Source organism: Dermacentor variabilis, unplaced genomic scaffold (genome assembly GCF_050947875.1).
Source record: "Dermacentor variabilis isolate Ectoservices unplaced genomic scaffold, ASM5094787v1 scaffold_12, whole genome shotgun sequence".
NCBI classification, from domain to species: domain Eukaryota; kingdom Metazoa; phylum Arthropoda; class Arachnida; order Ixodida; family Ixodidae; genus Dermacentor; species Dermacentor variabilis.
In genome coordinates this window covers 23843524-23869376 of record NW_027460280.1, presented here as the reverse complement: position 1 = coordinate 23869376, position 25853 = coordinate 23843524, and the positions used below count along the sequence as shown (strand labels likewise).

Genomic DNA, 25853 nt, shown 5'->3' with positions numbered 1-25853 from the left:
AATGTAGCAAGTATGTGAAGCCCCCTCGGGCATAATCTTGGTTTGCCCGCCAAGCTCGGTGGCCTGCTAAAGCTCGGCAGGCAACATTGGTCACCGCACCACAATAAACACCGACGAGCACGGCTGCTCGCCGGTCAGTCATCATTCAGCACCACCACGCTGTGGAGCGTCCGTCTATCGGAGGGTGCCTCGAGCCCTCCCTTGTTCACGACCCGGGCTGGATCGTGACATTGAAGTGTCGCAGTACTGGAAGTGAGGTGAGAAGGCAGTGCAGTTCTTGGAATGTGTCGTCATATGCCAGGCGATGATGGAGGCTGGGTCAAGGGGGCGATGATGGAGGCAAAACTGCGCATCAGAAATATGAGCACAGGCCGATGAAGCTGCACAGCTGTTTCATAGTATTTGGTAACGCGGATATGGCACTCACTAAGTTTCGTAGGGTCTGGGAGGGTACCGTCTTTTGAAACCACTTGACCAAGAATAGTAAGCTTGTGAGCACCGAAGTGGCATTTTTTCAAATTTAGTTGCAGTGCTGCGTGGAGAGACACACAAGAACTTGCTCGAGGCGGCTGAGGTGCGACACAAAGTCGGTAGAAAAAAAAAGCACAATATCATGTAAGTAACATTGGCACGTGTTCCACTTAAGATCTCAAAGAATGGTGTCCATCATTCCCTCGAAAATGGCAGACGCACTGCACAGGCCGAAGGGCATGACGGTGAATTCATATAGCACATAAGGTGCTGCAAAGGCTGTCATTTAGTGACCGGCCTCTGCCATCGGTATTTGCCAGTACCCGGAGCACAGATCCAGTGAGGAGAGGGAGGGGACAAACTTTTATTGCAGAGCCAGCACTTTATGATGGCCAGGCCTAAGCCTCCCATGAGGGGACGTCGAGGGCTTGCCTCGCCGCCACCTCACGGGCGTGCTGGGTCAGCCAGGTTTGGTCGTCGAGGGTGGAGCTCCACATTAACACCCCAACCCTCTCGTCAAGGTCCAGCGAGGAAAAAAAAATTCCATTTCCTGTAGGCTGTCCGAGGCATCGTCAATGCGCTGCAGAACATGTAAATCTTTGAGCATTATTCGGCTAAGGTGGCGATAGTTGACATACAACCTTATGAGGCTGTCTTTTTCAGAAATGCCCAGGGACTGTTAGAGGGCTGGATGATGCCATGCTCCACCACGACATCAACCTGTTGGTCAATGATTTGGTGTTCAGCAGCTGACACACGATAAGGACACTGACGCAATAGAATTTGTTGACCGGTGTCGATATGGTGAACATGTGCTGACGCTCAGTCCAAGGACGGTTTGTCAATGTAGAATGAGGCGTGAAAATGCTGGAGGAGCTTGAAACTGTCCGCATACAAATGAACATAGCATCTAGCAGGGCATGCTGCCGCTTAACAGGTGACAGGGCAGTGATCAATGGCATTGGCTGTGCGATTTATGCCAGCAATGTGCTTCCTTTGCGATGGTTCATGATGGCGATAAGCAGACGCAGCGGCAGCACACCCGGCTAAATGCTATGTTTGTTTGTGTGTGAAGCGCTTGGGAGCGTCAATCACGACACGTCATGTGGTTTTTTTTTTTTTTCGGGTATCCAGCAGTAAGCTGAAAAACACTAATACTTAATAGATAGAAAGTTACAAACTGTCTAATCGGACGTTTTGCAAAGCGCTCTAAAACTTTTTAATTTGAATTTCTTGCCTAACTTCATCACTTCAGAAGTTGGTTAATTAATCTTAACTTATTATCTAATGAAGCAAAATACAAGAAATAGTGCGACACACTACATACAAAAGTGAGCAACATGCATTTAGTCACTTTGTCTTAGAGTGCATCAGCATATCTTTAAACTCTGGCTAAAGTTAGCAGAAACACCCTGTATATAGCAGGCACTTCAAAGTGGTATAAGTAACCACCACGCCTTGTATTGGCTGGCAAACTTAAAGGATCCTTCCGGTTGCCTAGCATGATGGAGTCTCAGACTCCAGGAATTTGACATCAACGTGGTCTATAAGTTGACGGAAGCATTCTGATGCTGACTGCCCTTTGCATGCCCCTACTGACCTGCCACAGCAAGGTGAACTGGATGACAACGGCTTCCTAGGAACAATAAGGGCAGATGACCTCAGCGAGCAGCAGCGAGCGGACCCAGAGCTAAAAAGCCTTGCTGAGAACTTGGGAGTCAAGACTGACTTTGTCCCGAGGGTATTCAGGCGCGGACTGCTGTTGTTTTTCTTGTGAAACGACGTCCTGGAGAAGAACATTTCTGCAGCCCGCATAAACTATGTTCTCGTTGTGCCCGCAGCACTCTGGTCAGAAGTCTCGCACGCGTCCTGCCCGATGATCAGACAGCCAGGCATCTCGGGTTTTCCCATACACTTGCAAAAATACAAGAGAAGTATTATTGACCCCGCTTGACCGCCTACGTTACCCATTACGTCAAGACATGCCGTGACTGGCAGCGATGCAAAACAAGGCCAGTGGAATTACTACAGCCGATCGAGCCTCCTTTTTTTTTCCGGACCCTTTGCGACATCAACATTCGGAAATTAGTGGATTGTTGTGGTAATGGACTACATTACCCGCTATGCTGAAATGAAAGCTCTGCCGAAAAGCAGTGCAACCAAAGTGTTTAAATTCTTCGTCAAGAACATCCTGCTGTGACATGGTGCCCCAGAAGTCCTCATCCCCAACAGAGGAATGGCCTTTACTACAGAGCTCACCCAAGCCATACTGCAATACAGCCAGACAAGGCACAGGAGGACAACTGCTTACCAGCCACAGACGAACGGTCTCACGAAGCGCCTGAATAAGACCCTCGCCGACATGCTTGCAATGTACGTCAATGTCAAGTACAAGACATGGGATGCTGTCCTGCCATTTGTAACCTTCGTTTACAGCACGTCGGTGCAAGAAGCAACGTAGGTCACGCCGTTAAAGCTGGTTTACGGCAGGAACCTGCCGGCGACACTCGTAGCCATGCAGCCGCACATCAACAACGAAGAGGATCTCAACGTCGTCACCAATCTCCAGTGCGTCAAAGAAGCCCTACAGCTCGCCCTCCAGCACATTACAATCTTTGATGCAGACTTAGTGAGAAACTTTTGCGACGCGGTGTCTGGCCCTACAAGATCACCTGATGTACTGGTGCACTGGACTATGAGATTGTGCCAGATGGCATTTCGCAATCACAGAGATGCCACTCACCACCTGAAACAGTCGATGTTGTGCACCTTAAGCCCTACTACCAGCTCCTTCTCTCTGGTACTTTGTTTCTTTGTTTGTTATTTCTCTTCACTACAGATGCTTTAGTTTCTTGCGCTCGTGTTTGTATCATTGGGACAATGCTTTTTAAAAGGGGGGCATTGACACGTGTACTTATTTATCCTTTTCTCGGGGACTGCATTTCACCCACATCACACACCTTAAAGGGGCACTAATGGCAAATACTAAGTCGATGTGGACTGTTTAAATACCATTACAGGAACCTCGCAACACCTGTTTTGTGCCAAGAAAATAGTTAGTTTACGACAAAATTGCATCTGAAGGGTCTGAATACCTTTTTCGAAATTCAAATCTCCCGCCACCAAACCAGGGGAGTGGTGACGTTGCATACGCCATCACCACCCTTTGCTGCCATCGGTGAGTAAAAGGACGCCCGACAGGCGGCAGTACCCAGCCAAAACAGAGCAATAACAAGACAGAGATAATAACAAGAGTTGGATGGTGCAACCCACCACCCCACTCCAAAGGGGACGCTCATAACATCCATCCAGAGCAGTGCATTTGCCGCTGCAGATGCTTTTTGGTCAAGTGGCGTATACCGTTCGTGCATCCCGCATCATCACATGGAAGTTCAATTCTCTGCTACTTGCAGTTTGTGTGAGTTTCACAAGCCAGCAAAACCAGTGCAGCACTATGTGATAACTATTGAAACGCAGAAGCGTTCGACCGCCTGCTTCATTGTTAAGGATAGTTTCAATTAGTTTTGTCCAAAAATGAAACAGAACTGGACAAGTAGCATTTTATTTCGTCTTACAATACAATACAAGGATGTTTTGTGCAATGAGTGGTTGAGTAATAGTGACAGAATTTAATTGAGGAGTGCCTTTGTCATCGGGCAAGTACTTGAATGTCCTGGGGGAGTCTCTAATCATGTCCTGCATTTACCTCAATTACTCGATTATTAAGGCTCTGTTCGCAATAATATTGACGCCTTAGAGATTCTCAAGCACTAATCTATCACTTTAGCTTGACTTAATATTTGACTTTAGTGTCCCTTTAAAGTTATCACTCAGCACAAGACGCGCCTGCATGATTTGAACTTCCAAGAATTTTATCAATGGTTCTATCTGTTGTCTGTTGTCAGCGAAGCTTGAGTAATTTAATTGTATGTGCAATGTGAATTGTGCAGTACTTTCTGGATGACATGTGGGCACAAGCGATTACTCTGGAAACTTTGATGACTCCTATAAAACAGCCGACATGCTTGACCGGCACATCAAATTTTGCCAACCGCCAACTGTGTTCACCGCTATCGTTGTGTTTATAGTGTCACTTGCTTTTGTAGGCACAAGTTCAACCAATAAAAGGTTAGTTTCATCATTCACAGCTTTGCTACTGTGTTCTTGACAGTTGCTAAAACATGACAGTAGCACCAGACGCGTCTGGCTTGCAGCTTCATATTGCTGCAGTGGTATAAGTTCAATACCAAGTGGTGGTGCCACAGTGGCTTGGGAGGTATTGTCTTTTATTATCTTTATCATGACGTCAAATTCATGAAGCCATTATGTCAACAGCATGCATAAGCAGTTCCCTTTGGCTTCCATGCTCAAGTGGCACATCATGATACAGTACCATGCCGACTGCACTTTCACGTGGCACTGTACACCCCTAACTGCTATCCACATCAAAGCTAATTGTACTGAATCTGAAACGCAACTCTCCCTGATGAGAACAGTGACTCTCCCTGGAAAAGCATCTAGCAACTTGTGTGTCGCATCGCTGCGGCTGCACAGCTCAAGAAGGTATGCGAGAGAATGAGCTGCTCACTTTGCTAAGAAACTGGAGATATGGCCTGGATTGATGACCCTGCATACCACTCCCACAGAATGTATTGTTGGTCGAGTTGTGTATGACGCAATAGCTTCAGCCTACCATAGGCAAATACAAAACGACAACACAATCCATTTGTGTCTTCATCGTCATTCTACTCGTCTATGTTGCGCTACTCCAGCTCTTGGAAATGTGACAGTGTGCTTGATTCCTAGAGCATGAGCTCAAGCACGAGGATATCGTGAAGAAAAGAGCAAAGGCAAAGATGGCAACGTGAACGAAGCACTTTGCACAGCCTCATAGGTCCAGTGCTGTGACAAGCTGAGGGAAGGACATACCTTTGCACTTGAACTTTGTGTCACCCAGTATGGACAGGCGACGGCGGTGCATACGTTTCGGTCCCTCACAGCGTGCGCCGCTCGTCTCCACCGGGTGCTGGTGAAGGTACAATGCTAGCCAGCGAAGGTTGCAGTCACAGATGAATGGGTTGCGCGCCAAGTGTCTGAGGAGGGCCACATGCAAAAAACAAAAACATTTGTTTATAAAGTCAATGACAGTGGCAAACATACCTCAAATGGAGTAATCCTGTGTGGAGCAGCCCATCCACATCTCGTTAAGCTTCTCGTTAAAAAGTGACAATACTGCCCCACATCCACCCTCAGAAATGATTTGTTGGTATTGATGACATAGCTGAAATGATCACTGTGTAGACTAGCACGAAAAATGAAACAGTGGGCTAAGTCAATAGTTTGATCAACATAGATATAAGCAATTTCAAGCACACAGTAATAAACACAAACATAATAAACACAAAGTGCCTTCTAAAAGAGGGATGTGATGGAACACCAGCAATGTTGTTAGTGAACAGGAAGTGTTGCCATTTCAACAGAGATGGCTGCAATACTTACAGCGTTTGGATGTTATTCAATGGAGCAAATGACCCATTGGCCAGTGACTGGATGCTGTTGTCATAAAGAGACCTGGAATATCGCAGAATGTAATTTCAAGTAAGTCACCAATACATTTCAGCCTTCAATCAGCAGTGCACAAAAGGACAGACACCTGACTGATACAAACAACAACAACAACAACAACAACAACAACAGCGTTCAATCTTGCTTTACATGTGTTAGCTCAAAACTTATGGAAGACATCCTTTTCTTTTTTCATGTTGTACAGTTTCTAGGGCCTGATTTGGGTCTCTTTCAACCAAATCTACATGGTTTTCAAAAAGGACTTTCTTGAGACACACCACTAGCTTTGTACATAAATGACCTAAACATGACCTCTACACATATGTGTAAATGTTGTATTTCTTGATTTTAAAAAGGCCTTTGACAAGGTTGCTCACCAATGGCTTTTTTTAAGCTATTGCATTTGAGCTATGAACTACTAATTTTTAACTAGTTTTGCGATTTCCTGAGCAAATATTTGTGCATGTTGATAATCTTTCTTCCCCTCTCAATCATCAGGGTGTTTACCAAATTTAAATTTTAAATTTTCCTGATTTTTCCAGGTTTTCCCTGACAATTATGACAAAATTTTCTGACAAATTTTAAAGAGTACCATGTGACAAAATTCAAAGTGACAACCAAGTGCGGTAGCTATAGTGAACTAGAACACTGTTATATAGAGTGGCGTGAGTGGGAGGTTGCGTCAGGACATCGGCTGAGGCAAAATCCGGCAGCCGCCGTCGAATGGCGCTGCTACACCTTTTTCTAGGTACTTGCGCATGCTTGGTCGGTCTTTCTAATAGCCAAGTTTGCGACTTTTGCGAGTGTTAGTAGCTTTCCCAGGTGCTGTCGACACAGGATTTTGACGAATGCTGTTTCGCCAGAGGCTGCCGTAGCAGATGTCTGGGAGCTCCTAAGCTGTCTTTTTTTGCCACACCAACTAACGCAAAACTTCTGAAGAAATGGCAATGAAATCTGTGGCGTACAGATAGTTTGTGCAAATGATCTTTGAGTGTCCTGGTGTGCTACGTATTATGTTGTACTTTGACTAGTTTGCCTGATGAATGTTCAGTTACGTGTACCCAATGAGCATACTGATGAATACAATGAATAATATGTTTTACATGACTTTCAAGATAACTTTTGATGTGAAGGCGTCACATGGCCCAGTGAGTGAAAAAGCCGGCATGTGTTATTTGTAGTAGTGAAATGGCAGGTAAATACACATTGGCTGTGATGCCACGTCATGAGCGCCCCTCTATGGAGCAGAGCAGGTGAAAGGGGACCTGCTGGCGCTGTAGCACACCAGGTGTAGCGTGAAGGAATGAGACATTGCCACGATGTTACATCCCCTTTGTTCTTGCTCTTCGTAGCCGGCATGTGGTCCATATTTCTCACTCCCAAACCCACTAGGCTTAGCTGCTGTGTGCTCCTGCCAGCCTTGGTGGCTCCTGCCAGCCTTGGTGGCTGCTGCTGCTTCCCTGGGCTCTCGTCGCGCAGGACGTCAGTGGCATGTGGTATTGGCATCACAGGCTGCTGCTGCTTGCTGGCTCGGGCAGCACGTACCACTATGGTACATTACTCGCAGCACAAAACTCGAAGGACCGCCCAGTGGCGTTCAATTGGCAAGCTGCGCGCAGATGCGACTTTTTGCTGCTATGTCATGGCAACAAACCTCAGTTGCTAGCTATCACTCGTCCTGTCCACTCCTTCGTGTTACATCCCGTCTGAAGTCACGGTTCTTTTCCTCTTTAAACATGTTTGGACATTAATGCTTTCGCATTCACAACTCATCAGAAGTACTTAGGTGTCTCGGGTTTTTTTTCTTGCTCTTGTGTTTTCCTAAATTTTATGCTCTTTCATTAAATATTTCGCTACCGCTAACCCTCTTCCTGCGATCACTCCTGATTTTGTATATTTAGTAATATGAGAAAAGATAGTATAGTGTCTTTACTCTGCAACCTCTTGCTATAACTAGCTTCCATAATGCACTAGTTCACCTTGCATCAAAATAAACTTAAATATACCGGGTATTTCTTTTAGAAGGTCCAGAATTTTAAAAATTGCCTGTGGCAGATAGCACAATTCTAACCCTTGATCTAAATTACTTGATGAGGTGGCCATTACATGTACAAACAACCAAAAGACTTAACTCGCTAATTAACATAATTATGCTAATTAAAAAAATTTTTTAGGACACATATAAATTTGCGAATTGGAGCCAGTGAGTTCGCAAGGCATATCCACTTGGAACGAATTCTCTGGACAGCACCAGTTTCGAGATACTAATTTTCAGTGTCTGAAGAAATGCATTGATGTTCCAGTTACTTTAGTGCTTCAATGCATAAAAGAGTGTTTTCTTAAAAGAAGTAACTGGAACTGCAATGCAGTTCATTGGCCACTTCGAAAATTAATATCTTAAAACTGTTGCAGTGCAGAGAATTCGTTTCAAATGGATATACCATGCAAACTGAGTGGCTATGATTCGTAGATTTAAATATGTGCCGTAATGTAATTAATGTGGAAGGTAATAAGCGAAATTATTTTAATTACTCAATGAAGCATTTTGATTTCTTAAGAAGCTTATCTTAACTGCTGACTGGTTGATACTTCTGTCTACTTTAAATCCAAGTGCTTCTGGAAGTTCTACATTACATACTGGTCTCGCTGGGTGAATCCCTTCACATTCCATTAAGATGTGCTGAGTGGTCTGCGGATATTTGTTGCAGCAACCCATGCCTCATCTAATGGCAAATATTTGCTCCGGTATGTTTTTTTTCCGTTAGGCAACCAGCTGGAGCCTACAATAGCAAGGTATTTTCCTTCAAGTTATCGTACAGATTTTCCCTTCTAATTTCTTTTTTCTCAATCTTGTAAATCTCCATGACCTTTCTCATTTCCATTCTTTCATATAATTCGCTGTCTATTTCTCTTTCTTTCTGATTAGTCCTGGTTGTCTATCTGCACTTTCAATTGCCCTGCAATTGGTTGCCAACTTTCATAACCTCTTCCTCCATTCTGTGTCCATGCTTTTTAAGTACAGTTACTTGTGCACGTAAGCTGCCCATTTATTTTAATCGATGTTACTGAGTCTTTCTTCAAAACAAGCGCGCGGCAAGGCAACACCACCTAGAGAAACACCTAGGTGGTTAAGAACGAAGCAAGGAAAGAGACAAGAGGTGAAGATTCACTGAGGAGGAGGGTAGGCGTAGGCGCGCTAGGTTGACTTTCTCTGGCGGCTGCTACGGGTTGCGTGCGCGTTATGGAGATAGCGGGTTCGCCTCGTGGCGAGAACGCAGCACGCACAAACTTATGAGCAGTCGAAGCCCCTAGACTCTACGCTCAATGCAGATCGCGTTCAATATAGGGCGCGCGAGGGCGTGGAATACAACGCCGGCCCCTCCCTCCCCCCAGATCCTAGCGCGCGACGGAACACGGCACGCTTCCTTCCTGCTTTCCTCCCTTGCGCGCGAGATTGAGCCGCCATCGTCGGCTCACCGCCGCACACTTTTACTGGCGCATACACCATATGGCGCGCGGGGACGATGTTATCGTCCTTGCATAGTATACGGAACATCGCGGCGACGACAACCGCAGAAATGCCATATAATTGTTAGCGCAATTGTATAGGAAACCGCGTTCACGAAGTGAAACGTCACTGTATTTTTTTTTTGCTTGCTGAATTGCACTAACTATTCTTCATAGTCTAGAAAAAATGATGCAGAAACCATGGATAATGATTGTCAATGTAAGCGAATACAAGCGAGCGAGCGAGCCCCCCCCCCCCCCCCCTCCTTACTTGCCGCCCATCCCCGCACCTCGGTTGCCCGATAGCACGCACGTGCACGCTTTCCCTCGGCGATTTCCTTTGCCTTCCCGGAGTTCCCTTGTGACAGTCGTAGAGAGCGAACGCGTCCACTTGTTGCTTTTTTTTTTGTGTGTGTGTGTGTGTGTCGATCGGCGTCAACGCCGTCAGCGTTTGACAGAACGCTCGCCTGCGTCTGCGCTGTATACTTTGTGAACGAGAATCCCCTGTGGAGCTCGTCCTCCGCATCGCCCACGATGGGCAGGTAACTGCAGGGAGGCCAGCGAGACGTGCGACGAACGAGCGAGCGACAGCCTCGCCTCCTCCTCCCTCCGGTTCCTTACCGCAATCAAACCCGCCCCCTCTTCAGGGCACGCGCCCTTTTTCTCGCCTGCCCGCGACGAACTCGACCAACGAGCGAGCGAGTTAACGAACAACAGTGTTCTCTCTCTCTCTCTATGTGGGCCCCCTAATGGCGAACTGCACCTCCGCTGCGGGTCGGTCCGGCATCGCACAATCGTAGGGATCGGCCCTCGTATGGGGAGTGCTTCACGCCTGCTTCACTTCCGCCGCGGGTCGGCCCGGTATTGCACTATCTTGGGGATCGGAACAAGGCCGCTTACAACCGAGTGGCCAATTTTGTACTTGCCAAGTTGAATGCCCTTTGTGTTGTGTCAGATGACGGAAACATGCGAAACAATGTAGCGCATGCCGCGGTACTGGAACGAATACACCCTGCACGAATTGCCGTTCGCATACAGCCCGTATACATAGCAGCTGTTCCGCAAAGCAAGCTTTCGCCTTCCTCGCTTTAGAAGAACTGATGAAGGGCTATTTCGTTCATGCCGAATTTGTGCTTCTCCTCGTAGACTCAAGTTTAAATGTTTACCAACTTATATTTTTGCACATCAAACGCGAAGACAAATAGGTGACGGACGATACAAGTAAATTACCTTCGCAAGTGACAAAGCTCCGCTGCATTCAGAAATTTGTCACCGTCTATGACGTCCCTGTGAAGACGGTTTTCCCTTTAAATACGATGTTAAATGAACCGCTGTTACACTATAATACGGCCGAAGCATGGTGTCACGCGCGCACAAGCCAACATCAACACACCTCACTCAATGACAGCGGAAACTCGCTGTCAAAACGCTGCATTGAGGAAACGCGGATGCAGCAGCGAGCGAATTGACCGTCGTGCAGCTAGCCGCTCGCATCAACGCTAAGTACGGGCTCTGTACACATCACAGATGCCTTTTCAGAAAATTCGGCACCCGCCGGTGGTTGCTCAGTGGCTATGGTGTTGGGCTGCTGAGCACGAGGTCGCGGGATCGAATCCCGGCCTCGGCGGCCGCATTTCGATGGAGGCGAAATGTGAAAACACCCGTGTACTTAGATTTAGGTGCACGTTAAAGAACCCCAGGTGGTCGAAATTTCCGGAGTCCTCCACTACGGCGTGCCTCATAATCAGAAAGTGGTTTTGGCACGTTAAACCCCATAACTTAAATTTCGGCAGAGACACTTGTGGGAATGCGAAAGCATTATAGCCTTTGGTGAAATGTTCTTTTTTTCTGCGCGTTCTTCGTCTGCACAAGCTATCGCTTGCGTTTTAACTGCGCCTCGGTAAGGGCAAACGAAAACGCGCCAAGTGTCTCAACGCGCTCGCTTGCCCGCGAGGAGTTCGTAATTCGAAGGACCGCTCAGCGGCGTTCTACTGGACATTGTTGATCACATGTTATACGCTCACTTTATGCACTCTTTGAAAATACGACAGTTTCACTGTCGTATTTTCAGTGTATGAGCATTAAAACTTCAGCAGGTCTACCACGTGCTACCACTTTTCTTTTGTGTGTGTGTGCTCATCCAAAAGTATGCTGTTATTGCAGTAACTAATATTCAAGTGTATACTGCTGTCAAACCCTGGAGGGCAGCCACCTCGTTAACTGCTGTGTGTATAAGCTTTTATGCGGCTTTACCTTCCTTTTGATTAAGGAAAGTAAACATGACGAACAAGCAATCGGTTTGACTTCAAAAATATTATGCTCCATTGTCTGTTACGTGCTACACAACTCACAAAATATTGTGTGAATCGTGCAGCACGTAAGGAACAACGGAGCAAGATAATTAAATTATTGTCGATGACTGTATTTAACAATTCCGTGTTTTTTAACTGACTAAAGGTCACTGCTGGGCTAGTTGGTGCATCATTAGAGCTTAAAAATGGAGCGAAAATACGGGGTTATCATTTTTAAGTTTCATGGAATTTTTAAAGAACGCCAGTGGCAGATTCTTGTCTTCGTGCAGGATTATTCGAATAGGCGCACATTACTAGCACGAGAAATCGAAACATACATTCAACCAATTAACAGAATAAATAACTAATTACCTTTTAATTACTTTACGGCACATATTGCAATTCACGAATTGTTGTTGGCGAGTTTGCAAGACACACAGACTTGAAATTAATCTCCAGGATGACACCAGTTTCGATATAGTATTTCCCACAATGCGGGACGAAATACATGGGCGGTACACTTACTCTTGTGCTTTAATGCATAAAAGTGCGTTTTGATGAAAGACTAAGTGGAACAACAGTGCATTTTTACGGCGAGTTTGATGGCGCATACCTCCAAACTGGTATCATTCTGGAATTCATTTGAAGAGCTGGCAAACTCACCGGCTAAAATTCGTAAATTGCAATATTTCCCGTAAAGTAATTGATTAGGAAGCTAATTAGCGTTTCGTTAATTAGTTCATATGTGCTTCCATTTCACGCACGAGTAATACCCGCCTCTCTGAATAACCTAGTTCAAGGACTAGGACAATGTCACCTGCAATAGGCAATTTTTAAAATTTCTGGAAAACTTAAACATGATCACCCCATATAGCACGGACATGAAGGAGAGGTCAGACGCCAACTTCAGACTTACGTTTTCCAGAATGCTTACGGCAAAGTGAACCTGAGGCGCATGCGTATTCACACACACTAACAGCAACCATGTAAATTCATATCGTTTACAGATCCGCCTTTAAAAACGTTCTGTTCCTTGCTAAAGAGGAATAACGATGGTACGCTGACGCAGTGCGCTCCCTTCTTGAGTTGAACCAAAGTATCGAAGGGCCCTGGTCGAACCCACGACACCGTGTTTCGCAGGCGAACGTCATATCCAATAAGTTATCATATTTGTGGCTAGTGGGACCTTTGTATTTATTATAAAAAACCACCACCCAAGCAGTCCGGTTAACCCGCGAAGGTGAAACGTGCGGCCCTGGTGTTTATCACTGGGTTAATCCGGACGGTTCATTAAACGACGGCTTGGTAGGCTGCCGGATCCTCGGTACACAGTTGCTGCTTGCGCGCGGCTGCATGAGCCTGTTTTTGTGCCCGGGCTGCAGCATCGGCACGGCGTAGACGAGCTCGTTTCCGGTTCTGCTCGCGGCGTTGCTGATCGAACGCTGCCTGCTCCTAAGGAGTACGTATGACGCGTGGCCTACTCATTTCGGAGCCAAAGACAAACTTCTGCGCGCGCGCTCGGCTGCGACGGAGAGCAACGACGTCACTACTGGCGCAGCTAATCCAACCAGAAGGCCATTTCACTCCGATCCATGACGTCATGTTACCTGGCCTGACTACCATAGAATATAATGGGGAAGCTCCCGAGTAGGCAACAGTAATTTTGACGTCACAACTTTCATCACGCCAGCCTTGTCAATGGAAATTTCAGGCCAGGTAGCCTGACGTCATGGATCGGAGTAAACAGGCCTTGTGCTATCTAGGTGGTGTTCGCTAACCACGCGCCTCTCTTTCTCTCAAATTTTTTTCGCACATGCGCATGAGGTTGCGCAGGAGGAGTTTTCGGTGTACAATAATAATAATAATATTTGGGGTTTTACGTGCCAAAACCACTTTCTGATTATGAGGCACGCCGTAGTGGAGGACTCCGGAAATTTTGACCACCTGGGGTTCTTTAACGTGCACCTAAATCTAAGCACACGGGTGTTTTCGCATTTCGCCCCCATCGAAATGCGGCCGCCGTGGCCGGGATTCGATCCCGCGACCTCGTGCTCAGCAGCCCAACACCATAGCCACTGAGCAACCACGGCGGGTTTTTCGGTGTACAGGCGACCGACAAGCAGACAGACAGACGGACGGACGGACGAATCGGCTAGCCATATACAGCTTCGGTGTAAAAAGCACATTAGTTCCCTCTGTAGCAATTGAAGCTGCTTATTAGATGGTGGCGCAAACGGTTAAGTCATAATTAAGTTTCACGCTTGCCCGGCGCGACATTTGTCTAGCATTTTGTCCATGTCTCATTAATTTTTTCGCTGTTCTTTAACACCTCTATATCTACATTGTATAGTCACCTAAGACTGTAACGAGTCCGGTCCTATGAATTTCTTCCCTGCTTTCTTTCCACCAATGCTCTAACGCGTGTTGCTTATCTCGACTGCTGACTGGTCCATACTTGTATTCGGAGTCTTGCTGGGTGAATGCCTTCGCACTCCATTAGAATGTGCTGAGTTGTCCCCGGATTGTTGCTGCAGCGCACACATGCCTTCACCATGTTGCAAATATTTGCCCCTGTTAAAATGCTGTACGAATAGTATACGTTTTCGGAGAAAGAGGGAAACTCAAAGAGCAGTTACTTTAACGATCAACAACATTTATTTAAGTAGGACGGGGAGACTGGAATGCGGCGTCTCACTGAATGCGTAGCCGTCCCTCTTCTGTTCTTTTTTTACCGCACAAACCTATGCGCGTACTTCGGGTTCACTCTGGGTACACTGCCAGCGCGTTTGTTCCCTCAGCAGATTGGGTGAGGGAACAAACGCGAGTTAATGACTTCTTAGATGAAATCAAGAAAAAGAAATTGGGGCATGGGCAGGACATGTAATGAGGAGGGAAGATAACCGATGGTCATTAAGGGTTACGGACTGGATTCCAAGGGAAGGGAAGCGTAGCAGGGGGCGGCAGAAAGTTAGGTGGGCGGATGAGATTAAGAAGTTTGCAGGGACGACATGGCCACAATTAGTACATGACCGGGGTTGTTGGAGAAGTATGGGAGAGGCTTTTGCCCTGCAGTGGACGTAACCAGGCTGACGATGATGATGATGATGATGACACTGCAAGCCGGGTACGTGATGATGAAGATTTATCGGCATCCCCATTGAAACGGGACGGTGACAAATCGTCAACAGCCTGCTTGAGTTAATCATGTATGCTACGTACGCTTTTCATTCTAGCATTTTTTTTGCACACGTCTCCTTAATCTTTTTTACCTTCCTCAAAACTTATCCACCTTGTACCGCTATCCATGCCTGTAACGGATCCGGTCGTATCAATCTCTTCCCTCCTTTTTTTCCCACCAATAATCTAAACGTATCTTGCTTATCTCGACTGCTGACCGGTTGATGCTTCCGTCCACTCTAAATCCAAGCGCTTCTGGAAGGCACACGCTATCTACGGTTTAGATAGAGGCGTGGTGCACCATCTACTGAGCGCCTCGCACACCAGTCAGCAGCGCGTACCCTCCAGTATGCTTTTGTCCTTAGGCAGCCAGCTCGGGTCTCAAATAGCAAGGCACTGCCATTAGTGTCATCATACAGATTTTGCTTTGTAATTTCTTTCTTGCCATTTTTGTAAATCTCCATGGTCTTTCTAGAGCGCAGCTCTTAGGCGCCTGTTCCTGCGGCGTACGTCGGTGATGTCCCTCGTAACAGAGCGAACGAGCACAGCGAAGGATGAAAGTGAACGCGGAGCGCAGCGGGAAATGACAGATAGCGATAGCGATGAGAGCGCGAGGAAGAAAGCGAAGGAGGAGGGTGCAACATAACCATAAGGCAGCAAGCGGAGGAGGATGGCATGGTGGAAGCGTGAGAAAAGCGTAGTGCCACGCAAGACGGGCTTTGCGGCGACGATGTCTACGAGATGGCGCCAGAGTAGCGCGCATCGTATGTATGGAAACAAAGGACCGCATGAGCGGAGGTTTGTCTGCGGCGGCTGCTGTGAATCGCGCCCACACATCACCCACGCGCTGCCTTTTGCAATCTCGCGATTAGGGAGGCAGTCGCACCACACTTCGTTGCGTTTGCAACGTGCCGCACGATACAGATTGTCCGCGCCAGCCAATACATCGCGAAATGAAAACACGCATAGAGCTGCGCTCAAATTCCACATTTTGGAGTATCATAATCGTCCGTGAATTTTTGTTTCCCTCCTCTGCACACAATTTGCTGTTCTGTTTCTTTCTCCCTCTTTTATAGATGACTTCTGGTTGCTTATTTGCCCTTTCACTCTAGCTACTCATTATGTTCTTGATCCACGTTACTGAGTCTTTCTTCAAAACTACTTTTGCTCTGCGTTTTCCCGACTCTAAAAGAGGCCCAAGCCACGTCTCCCTGCACTGTCTCATTTGTGTTTTTACCGTGGGCCTGCAAGGACAACCGGCCTACCGATTTCCAATTCCGACAAGTTATGGATGGCATTTGCAAACGTAAATGCGCTAGCACCATTACTCCTTTTCAGATTCCTCGCACCATTCATATTTATTGTAGCCTCAAAGTGCTATATGTTTCATTATTGTTGCATTAAGCTTCCTCTTCATTTTTAGCTAATCTTTGTGGATGCTTGGGCAGGTATTTCCGTCGTTTATGTATACACCAATGTAGTTATATTGCTTGACTACAGAGATAGCTTGCTGTTGAATTGATACCACAACATTACTCATCTCTTCATTAAAGATCATGCTTCCCGATGCATTGCCACACATATTCGCGAATTGTTGTGAATCTCTTGTAATAAGCGCCAGCAGCACTATGTCGTCCGCGCACATCAGCCGAGGGACCTTCGGTTGCGTCCTTAGCCCAGTCGTCCTTCCATGCCCATAACACAGAGCGCCGAGTAGAGCGCCACCCCTTGACTGAATAAGACTACGCTTCTCAAAAACTGTCGCGCAGAGCCAGCGAAACTCAGTGACCACTTCTGTCGAAAGGCGGCGCTGCCATTCACTTTCTTGAAGAAAGTAAATGGGCTGGGAGAGTGTTCAGGTATCTGTACAGGAAAAACATTGGTTCACAGTGGAGGAAAAGAACTAGGAAGCCTACCCGCAAGTATGCGGCCTGTAGGGTGGGCAACACAGCAACAAAGAAGGTCAAGCGGAAAGTCAGAGAGGCTGAATTAATCTCATGGGCGGCGGCAATGGAAAAGAAACCTGCCATGAGTAACTACTTAAGAGGAAAAAACGAAATCAGGAAAGAAACAATTTATGATAACTCAAAGAGAAGCTCATTACTTTTCGAAGCGAGATCGGGATGCCTTAGAACATGCACCTATAAAGCGAGATTAAGAAGGAAGAAGAAGCATGTGCTTGCTGCGGTAAAGCTAGGGAAACGACGGAGCATGTTTTATTAGAATTCGAAGACGTCTACCCAGCGGTCAATTTAGGCACCACTGGCCTCCTTGAAGCCCTTGGGTTCAGCGGGAGCAGTGGTAAAGCAAACATGTCCGCAATAGACATTAGTAAAAGGCGATCGGAGGATTGGTGGAAGAAAAGTAGGAAAACGACAAAAGACGAAGACGTACAAAAGCACAGTTCGCAATAGGGGATCAGAAAATTTGGGCGTGGTAGTTCATAGGTTTTCTTTTATTGTTTAACCTAGGTAGGATATTAGGCAGTGTAGTAGCAAGAGCTTAGTGGCGCAACCCACCGCCCCGTTCCAAAGAGGACGTTCATAACATGCATCCATCCATCCTTGAAGCATGAATATTAAAGCATGCACACCTGATTAACTCAAGCAGGCTAGGTGTCTATATGTCACCGCCTCGTTCCAAAGGGGATGCCAGTAAATCATCACCGATCATCAAACTGAGTCCAGGTAGAGTGTGCAGCGATATAGAATACCAGAATAAATACAGTTTGCTGCGCGCCTATCATGTAGAAAAGTATGCACACAAAAGAAATCGCGAAATAAATTCGCGGTAACAATAAACATTACAAATTGGCAAAAAAGGCCCATTTTTAAGCCTCTTGTTGAAAAACCAGATTTGCCATTTATTGTTTTTTATGTTGCTGCCTTCATGTCTTGCCTGTAAATTTAGGCTGTGCTCTACAGCAGCCCGCACATGGGTCCTTTGGGGAAATAAATACGCGATATGATGACGCCATACTAAGGTTATGACCCAACAGAAGTATAACTGCGCTTTCTTCAATTTTACCCAGTGTCATCCGTCTGTAAGTATAGTTCTGATATCGTTTGAAAGTGCTGCAGTGGGCAGTGAACGAAGGAAGCCCGAAGAAAACAGAGAGAAAACGAAATAAAGATTATCGTGAAGCGGTTCATCTGCTGAAACTACACATAATCCGACCGCATAGCCGGCTCTTTTGTTGTGGAGAAGCCGACGACATATTGTGCGTGTTGCCAACATTTGCAATTCATAATCGATAAATTTCTATCGACGAACCTTGCAAATGAACAGCGAAAAAGCACGCAATGCAGTCGCCTACGCTTTCTCTCGACACAGAGAGCCTGCATATCTGTCTAATATATCTGGCATTAGCATCCTTCCGTAAGAAAATGGCAGGGACAGTGTGATCATCAAGCACAGACGCAGAAACGCTGCGTTAAGAACTGCTCTGCCTTGAAGTTGGCGACCGCTATTTGGAACGAACCTATAAGAATGTATGTCGAGATGGCTAAAGCGTAGTCACAATGTCTCCGAAACTAGTCTAGAAAAACGATGAAAACACACCTAAGCCAGTTGCTGTGCGTAACGCCTCATACCGCCGTAAAACAGTGCTCCGAAAAATAGCTGACTCCACATATTTTTTATTCATTTATTTAAGATCCTCACAGGCTCCGAATTGGAGTATTGCGTAGAGGGGTTACAATAAGGTTAAACAATGAAAAGGAGCAAGGAAACTTGTTTTACATAAATTTACCAGTATGCAAGTGGAAGCTATACAACAGTTAGCGATAAATGTATCCAGCTTACATAATTCAGGCTGGAGTAAGAAACTTGTAAATTTACAGGTAATTCTATTTAGAACACGTTCACATGACATATTTGCATAATCAATTCAAAATCAACATTTAAAATGTGCACTTGACTCCTGTCTAAAAGTCACGGGATTTAAAATATTAGGCTATTGTGTAAGGGAGATAATTCCAATATCTAACAGCCTGTGGCAGGGCGGACGAATTAAACGGGTTAGTTTTGCGAAAGAATCGTTGCAAGCTATGTTCATTATGCAGACTTCTTGAAGAAGGGAATGGACGAGTTAAGCTTAAGGAAAACGAATGCTCACTGTGAATTGTTTTATGTAATCAACAAAGTAGCGAAATACTTTGACGTTTTTCTAAAGGCGAGAGCGTTAGTGGTATCTTGATGTTTGTTACGCTAGAGTGCATGCTATAATCTCTGACGATGAATCGAGCGGCTCCGTTCTAAATAGCTTAAAGGTTATTGAATAGAGAAGTTTGGTAAGGTGACCAAATGGGCGCAGCATATACAAGCTGAGGGCGAACGAATGTTTCGTACGCTAGCTTGCGAGTAGCTTGAGTAGCATCGCAAAGATTACGCCTCAGATAGCCGAGTGTACGTGACGCTTTTGCTGTTTTGCGCTGATATGAGTTGACCATGAAAGATTTGGTGTAAGATGGACGCCTAGATACTTATACGGGGATGTGCTAGTTCGAGCGTTTAGTTAATGAAGAATTCCTACGTTTACAACTAAAGGTAATGAACTTGCGTTTATTGGTATTTAACGTTATTTGTCATGAGGAACACCAATGGGAGATGATCAAAGTGTTGCTGAAGAGCGATGTGGTGATGATGCGCTTGAATTTTTCGGTATACGGCGCATGTCATCGGCATACTACCGAATAGTCGATCAAATACCTGAGGGAAGGTCATTTATGAAAATGAGAAATAAAAATGGACCCAGCATGCTACCCTGAGGTACACCGCACGTAACATTAGACGTATCAGAAGAGTAGTTGTCAAGGGCTGTGAACTGTTTACAGAATGACAAGAAGTTTTGAAGCCATGAGACGGCTAGGGAGTCGAGGTCAAGGCAAAATAGTTTGGCAAACAGACGTCCGTGCGCAACACAGAAGAGGGCTTCGAAAACTATATGACTACAGAGTCAGTCTAGGAATTATCATGCATGCTTGCGTGAAGGTCATTAGTACATTCAAGTAATTGTGTTTCACAGAAATAACTTTTCTGAATCGATGATGGTCAGGAAAGAAGAAACAGTTTTTTTCTAAGTGTTGTGCAATGTTAGATACAATCATGTGTTCAAGAAGCTTTCCAGAGACAGTTGTTAGAAATATAGGACGGTAGTTGTTAACCGAATTTCGTTACGAGAGTTAAATACAGGAATAACTTTTCCCAGCTTCCAATCATATGGCACCTCGCCTAGCGGCAATGATTGCTGAAAAATACGGCAGTATATCCAGTTTTTCTGGACACGAGGGTTTAGTTCGCGGGAGTGCCACCACGTGGCGTACAAACCTTAAACTTTTCAAACTTCCCGAGGTTACGCGGTGATGACGTCAACAAAAAATAAAACAATTAAAAGCTATCCCTGCGCATTGAACTTCGCCACAATGCTTGTCCCGCCGGCGTTATCAGTGTTCTTGATAAAGCGTAGCCGCTTGTCGCCTGGAAATGATTTATCATCCTAAGAGCGTTTAGCCGCGACCAGCGATGATTGATTCTGGGCTTTTGATACGGTTCTTTTTTTTTCTTTTTTTTTAATGCTAGGAGTAAACATGCCAGGGTAACCGTCAGAAGTACTCCGCGGCAGCCTTTCTTCAGTCGGCACACATTCTTAACGACCGAACATCGCACAGCGTCTACGAGAGACGCCGTCGTGGACGGCTTTTGATTTTGACCTATCGATTTCGTTAAGGTGCCCCCAATTATTTCACTAGCGACTTTGCTATCCGCACTCATGTGCTACTGCAGCAGCTGCAAATCGAGATGTGCTGAAGTATTAAGATATATACATGGATATATTGGTTTTGCACCTTGAGGAAAACGGCACGACAGAAGAATTGTGCAAACTGTCTCTGTGTCGTCGTCCGTTAACATGCTATGGCCAAAGCTGCTCGCAATATTACGTCACATTTACTGGCCACCAGGCCGTGTACACCTTTGGGTATTACATATATAGTACTTGCAGTTAGTTCCCAAAGCAGTCTCCTGTCACGGTTATCCACGTGCGTCAAGGAAGACCGCTATTTAAAATTATTGTGCAGCAATATATGCGGGATTTGTCGCGCGCGAAACTCTTGACACTTACTTGTATTCAAGAGTTGCGCGACTGCCAAGGACATCCTTAACGAATGCTACATAATATATTATGGGTCTTACGCGCCCACGATCTCATTACGAGGCACGCCGTATAGTGGGGGATTCCGGAATAATCTGGACCACTTGGGGTTCTCTAACGTGCGCCTAACCCTAAGTACACGGGTGTTTTCGCATTTCACACCCATCTAAATACGGCTGCCGTGGCTAGGATTCGATCCAGAGGCCTCGTGATTAGCAGTCCAACCCAATAAAAACGAAGGAACTTCGGAGGGGAAGGAATGTTGGCAGCTTGAGGAAGGTGACAGCCGGCACGTGATCGAGACAATTGTTCCTATTCATTCATTTCATTCATTAATTCATTCCTAAATTGCTGCGGAAAATAGCATGTCTTGATTTCCATAACCACCTTGTCTCTCATCTGGACTCTCCCATAGCAAAACAACGTTGCTGTTTGCAGCGACGTTGCAGCGTCACATGTAGTTTTCTAGGAATGGCCAGCAGCGCGGCGTGCAATGTTCAGTAGGTGACGCGACACTATAGAGCACCTTCTCTACCACTTCCACGCTCAGCGCTCTGCTCCGTGAGCTACTATTAGCCGTTAGAACGTAGCGCGAATTGAGAGAAACTATAGCTGGGCTGGTCGCGGGCAGCTCTTTTCGGATTCGTAATGCGTCGATTTATAATATACATGTGTTATCTAAGCCTGAATGATAGCGATATAGGCGAGACGAGTTACGGTACTTCGTGGGTTTGGACTAACGACGCTCTTCACGCACCACTTTCGTCTTACGCGTGTTTGCGAACCGGAGTAAAATGCGGGAGGGTAACACGCCTTCCTGAAATGAAACATTCGGAATAACCCTTTTTTTGACGGCTGTACATATGTCAAGGGCCCACGATACGAACCACCTTCACGTCGGAATCAGCTTGCACAGGGGGAACTCAGATGAAGCGTTGTCAAGCGAATAGGCTTTTAATTATCATAAGGATACCTTTATTGAAATTCCATACCATGAGGTGAAAGCCGATTAATAAGCATTTAAATTTTCTGTATTTTTAAGACCTCCTGTTAATATAAGGTTGGTGTCTTTTACAGCCTCCTAAATTAAAAAGTAAGTTATGAAAAATAAATTGTTGCAGTAAATGTGTAATGTAGCCCTGTAGTCCAGGGGCCAGTTCCACCACGGGAATAGTGTCGGAGCTCACATTTCATGTCAGCATTATTTGTGACAAAATCAGAGTATTTTTTCTTCAGATCTTAACATTAGACAGCAAAATTATATGTCCAGCAAAACCCTCATCCTAATATTTCAGTACTTTTTGTTCTAATATACATGTCCGCGCTGATCCATATGTCACAAAGTACTGAAAATGTACCCAAATGCTTTCCCCCAGGCAGCTGTTTTTATTCCTGATGATGCCAGGAAACCGAGCCCGATGCCACCAACCAACGCTCAGAAATCTAATTGGGAGTGCGCACAATGTTCTCGCACACCGTGTCTGATGTACCGTAGCGCTGAGGTGCTTCTTGTATAATGTAATAATATAATAATATTTGGGGTTTTACGTGCCAAAACCACTTTCTGATTATGAGGCACGCCGTAGTGGAGGACTCCGGAAATTTTGACCACCTGGGGTTCTTTAACGTGCACCTAAATCTAAGCACACGGGTGTTTTCGCATTTCGCCCCCATCGAAATGCGGCCGCCGTGGCCGGGATTCGATCCCGCGACCTCGTGCTCAGCAGCCCAACACCATTCTTGTATAATGTAGGATAATAGGTTGTAAAGGCAGAAGCGCACGGTTGGAAACATGTGCTTAAGCTCATGATGTTGACTTGTGGAAAGAAAACCGGTCCACGCTTTCGTACTTGTTTTATAAGATGCCTACAGCACCATCAATGTGCGGGCTGCTTTTAACTGTATCGAGCAAAACTATTAAAGTAATACAAGTATTGGTGACATCACTTTATTATTCGAGTGTTCAGATTGGTAACCACTGGACGCAGAGTAAGCTGAGAAGTTGTGTGCGTAATTAACAAAGCTACGTTAATCAATTTTTCAGAAATTGATCTTAGGTGGCTAAACAAAATGAGCAGTTTGGAGCCCGTCCTCGAGATTATCCAGCAGAGCGAAGAAATCTTGATTAAACAGGCTTCTGTAAGGGCCATATGAGCAAAAGTTTTCCAGGTAAACGCTCTTGGAAAGCGTAAGTGACGCCGAAAAAGGACACTTGTAAAGTCGCAGAAAGAACGGCGCTTCAAGACCGGACACAAAGGAGGAACCACACACAATCTGCGCTAACAACTTGAAGCGCTGTTCTTTCTGCGATAATGAACTAACAAACCCGTCAGTCAAACCTTGGAAACCTGAGAAGTCAACCTGACCGCACTTATCCTTTTGTGATGCTGTCATCAATAGTATGGCCCTGTGAGCATGTTCCTTGTGGCCAGTCCGCTTTCGATTTTTGTTCCCGCTGTGTTTTTCTGAAGGCAAGCTGTTTAAAGGTTTAGTGTCAATATAGCAGCGAACGTGTGCCGCCGAAAGCTTGCTTGGTCGCAGAAGCGATGCATGATGCAATGATGGTGCAGATTTAGTGCGTCGCTGGCATCAACACAATGCGATGCCGCCGAGGGAAGGAAGATAATGAAAGTGAACAGCTTGGTAGCTGCTCACGGAGGCGTGCCGACGGTGACGGTGCCATCGTGACGAAATCTGGGGCGGCGATATCGACGGCTGAGACGTGTTTTTTTTTTTTTATTCTACAGCAAAACCGTTAAGAAGAAGCTTTAGCTCGGGCCCAACTCCGCCGCGGCATATTCAAATGCATGTAAAACGTAGAAACGCTTTTCTGAGATAACTCTTGGACTAATTTTCATGAAATTTTTCATGACAGAGAAAGGTAAATTCTAGTGACTGTTGGAAGCCAAATTTATATTTAGGGCCCGAATTTTGTAAAAAGAAATTTCAAAAATTCGAAAGAACGAAATAAATATAAGCACGAAGTTTACAATAGCTCCGCATCAAGGACAGATACCGCGGTTCTGTAAACGGCATCCATTAGATCACTCAAAGCGGACAAATTCAATTTGTCAATTTATATCTTACGTGGATTCGTTACGTTGTGTACAAGGGTTCTGCAAAAGCTGTATTTCCATATTACAAATTTTTTGAGATTCATGTGTATATAATATATCAATCTTGTCTGTTTTAGATGTGCTGTTAGATGCAATACACGGAATTGTGATATCATTTTTCATTGCCGAAAGGCAGAGCTGTAAACTTGGTAGTTTCGTTTTCTGAAAATTTGCGATGTTTGCCAATTTAAAGAAATTACGACCTAAATCGAAACTTCGAAACCGACTGCCACTAGATGTTAACTTTTTCTTTTAAATGCAACAAACCTCGTCAAATTTGGTGCAGTGGTTGCGGAGAAAAAAGAATTCTCCTCTTACATATATTTAGATAGGAGCACCCGAGCTGAAGCATGCTCTTACCCGCCGTGGTTGCTCAGTGGCTATGGTGTTGGGCTGCTGAGTACGAGGTCGCGGGATCGAATCCCGGCCACGGCGGCCGCATTTAGATGGGGGCGAAAACATCCGTGTGCTTAGATTTAGGTGCACGTTAAAGAACCCCCGGTGGTCGAAATTTCCGGAGTCCTCCACTACGGCCTGCCTCATAATCAGAAAGTAATTTTCGCACGTTAAACCCCATAATTTAATTTTTCTTAAAGCTTGCTCTTGAGGGCTACTTTCCCCACTATCGTGTCCGCGTGTAGAACAATATCCCGAAGATAGTGCAATGCCGGGCCGAACCGCGGAGGAGGTGACGCAGGCGTCAAGAACTCCCCATACGTGGGCCGATCTCGAAGATAGTCGAATGCCGGGCCGACTCGCGACGGAGGCGCAGTTCGCCATTAAGTGGCCCACATACACACCTTCGCTGGCCGTACTTGTTCACAGAGTGGAAGAGAACTGCGTTTTCTTTTTTTGTTTTGCATTGATTTCACTTTTAGAAAGATATAACGCTATAAATATAACGCTCACTCGTTCGCTCACACTCACACACGCACACACACACACACACAAACACACACACACTCACACAAACGCAAACACACAGAGATACAACAAATGCTCGCCCGCATTCACATTTACTAGCGCCCACACATGTACACACGCACAAAAATGTGCGCACGCACGCACACGGAACTGCACGCATACACGCACTCGTGCGCACGCATATTCAAATACTGAGACACAAACACGCGCGCACACGCAAATGCAAGCACACACACACGCACGCTCAAGGTGTGCACACCCATATACACTCCGTATCCTTCCCTGTTGCCTCACAAAAACATGCGCGTGCAAACAGACTTAATAGACAGTTTTAGTACTGCGTCATGGCGATACGTACGCAGCACGCAAGGGCTTTGCGGAACGTAGGAGCGCGTCTCGCGTGGGGGCTTTTAGTACCGCGAAATGCCTACGTACGTAAGAGGGCAAGTGTTAGACGCCGGGCGCGTCGGAACCCATTAGCCGTACCTGCCAGTACGTCGAACCGTCGGCCAAACTAGACGCTGTTGATCTCGCTAACATGATGTAACGTGTGGGCGCGTTCCCGCTTCGTTAAGAGACTCTACTTTTAATGCGCTTGAAATGCACGAATCATATCGAGAAAAATAAAAACCGAGTGCTTGCTTTCTGGGG

The 25853-nt window shown here is 45.9% G+C and overlaps 1 protein-coding gene across 1 annotated transcript in view; it reads right to left on the bottom strand.

Annotated features, from left to right (window-relative positions):
* Positions 1–25853, bottom strand: part of sli (slit guidance ligand) — a 416482-nt gene that overhangs the window by 77116 nt on the left and 313513 nt on the right. Inside the window, exons 14-15 of the mRNA XM_075676723.1 lie at positions 5971–6042; positions 5401–5564 (exon numbers count right to left, since the gene is read on the bottom strand). Of these exons, the coding sequence (XP_075532838.1) occupies positions 5401–5564; positions 5971–6042 (236 nt within the window). The remainder of the gene's footprint in view (positions 1–5400; positions 5565–5970; positions 6043–25853) is intronic.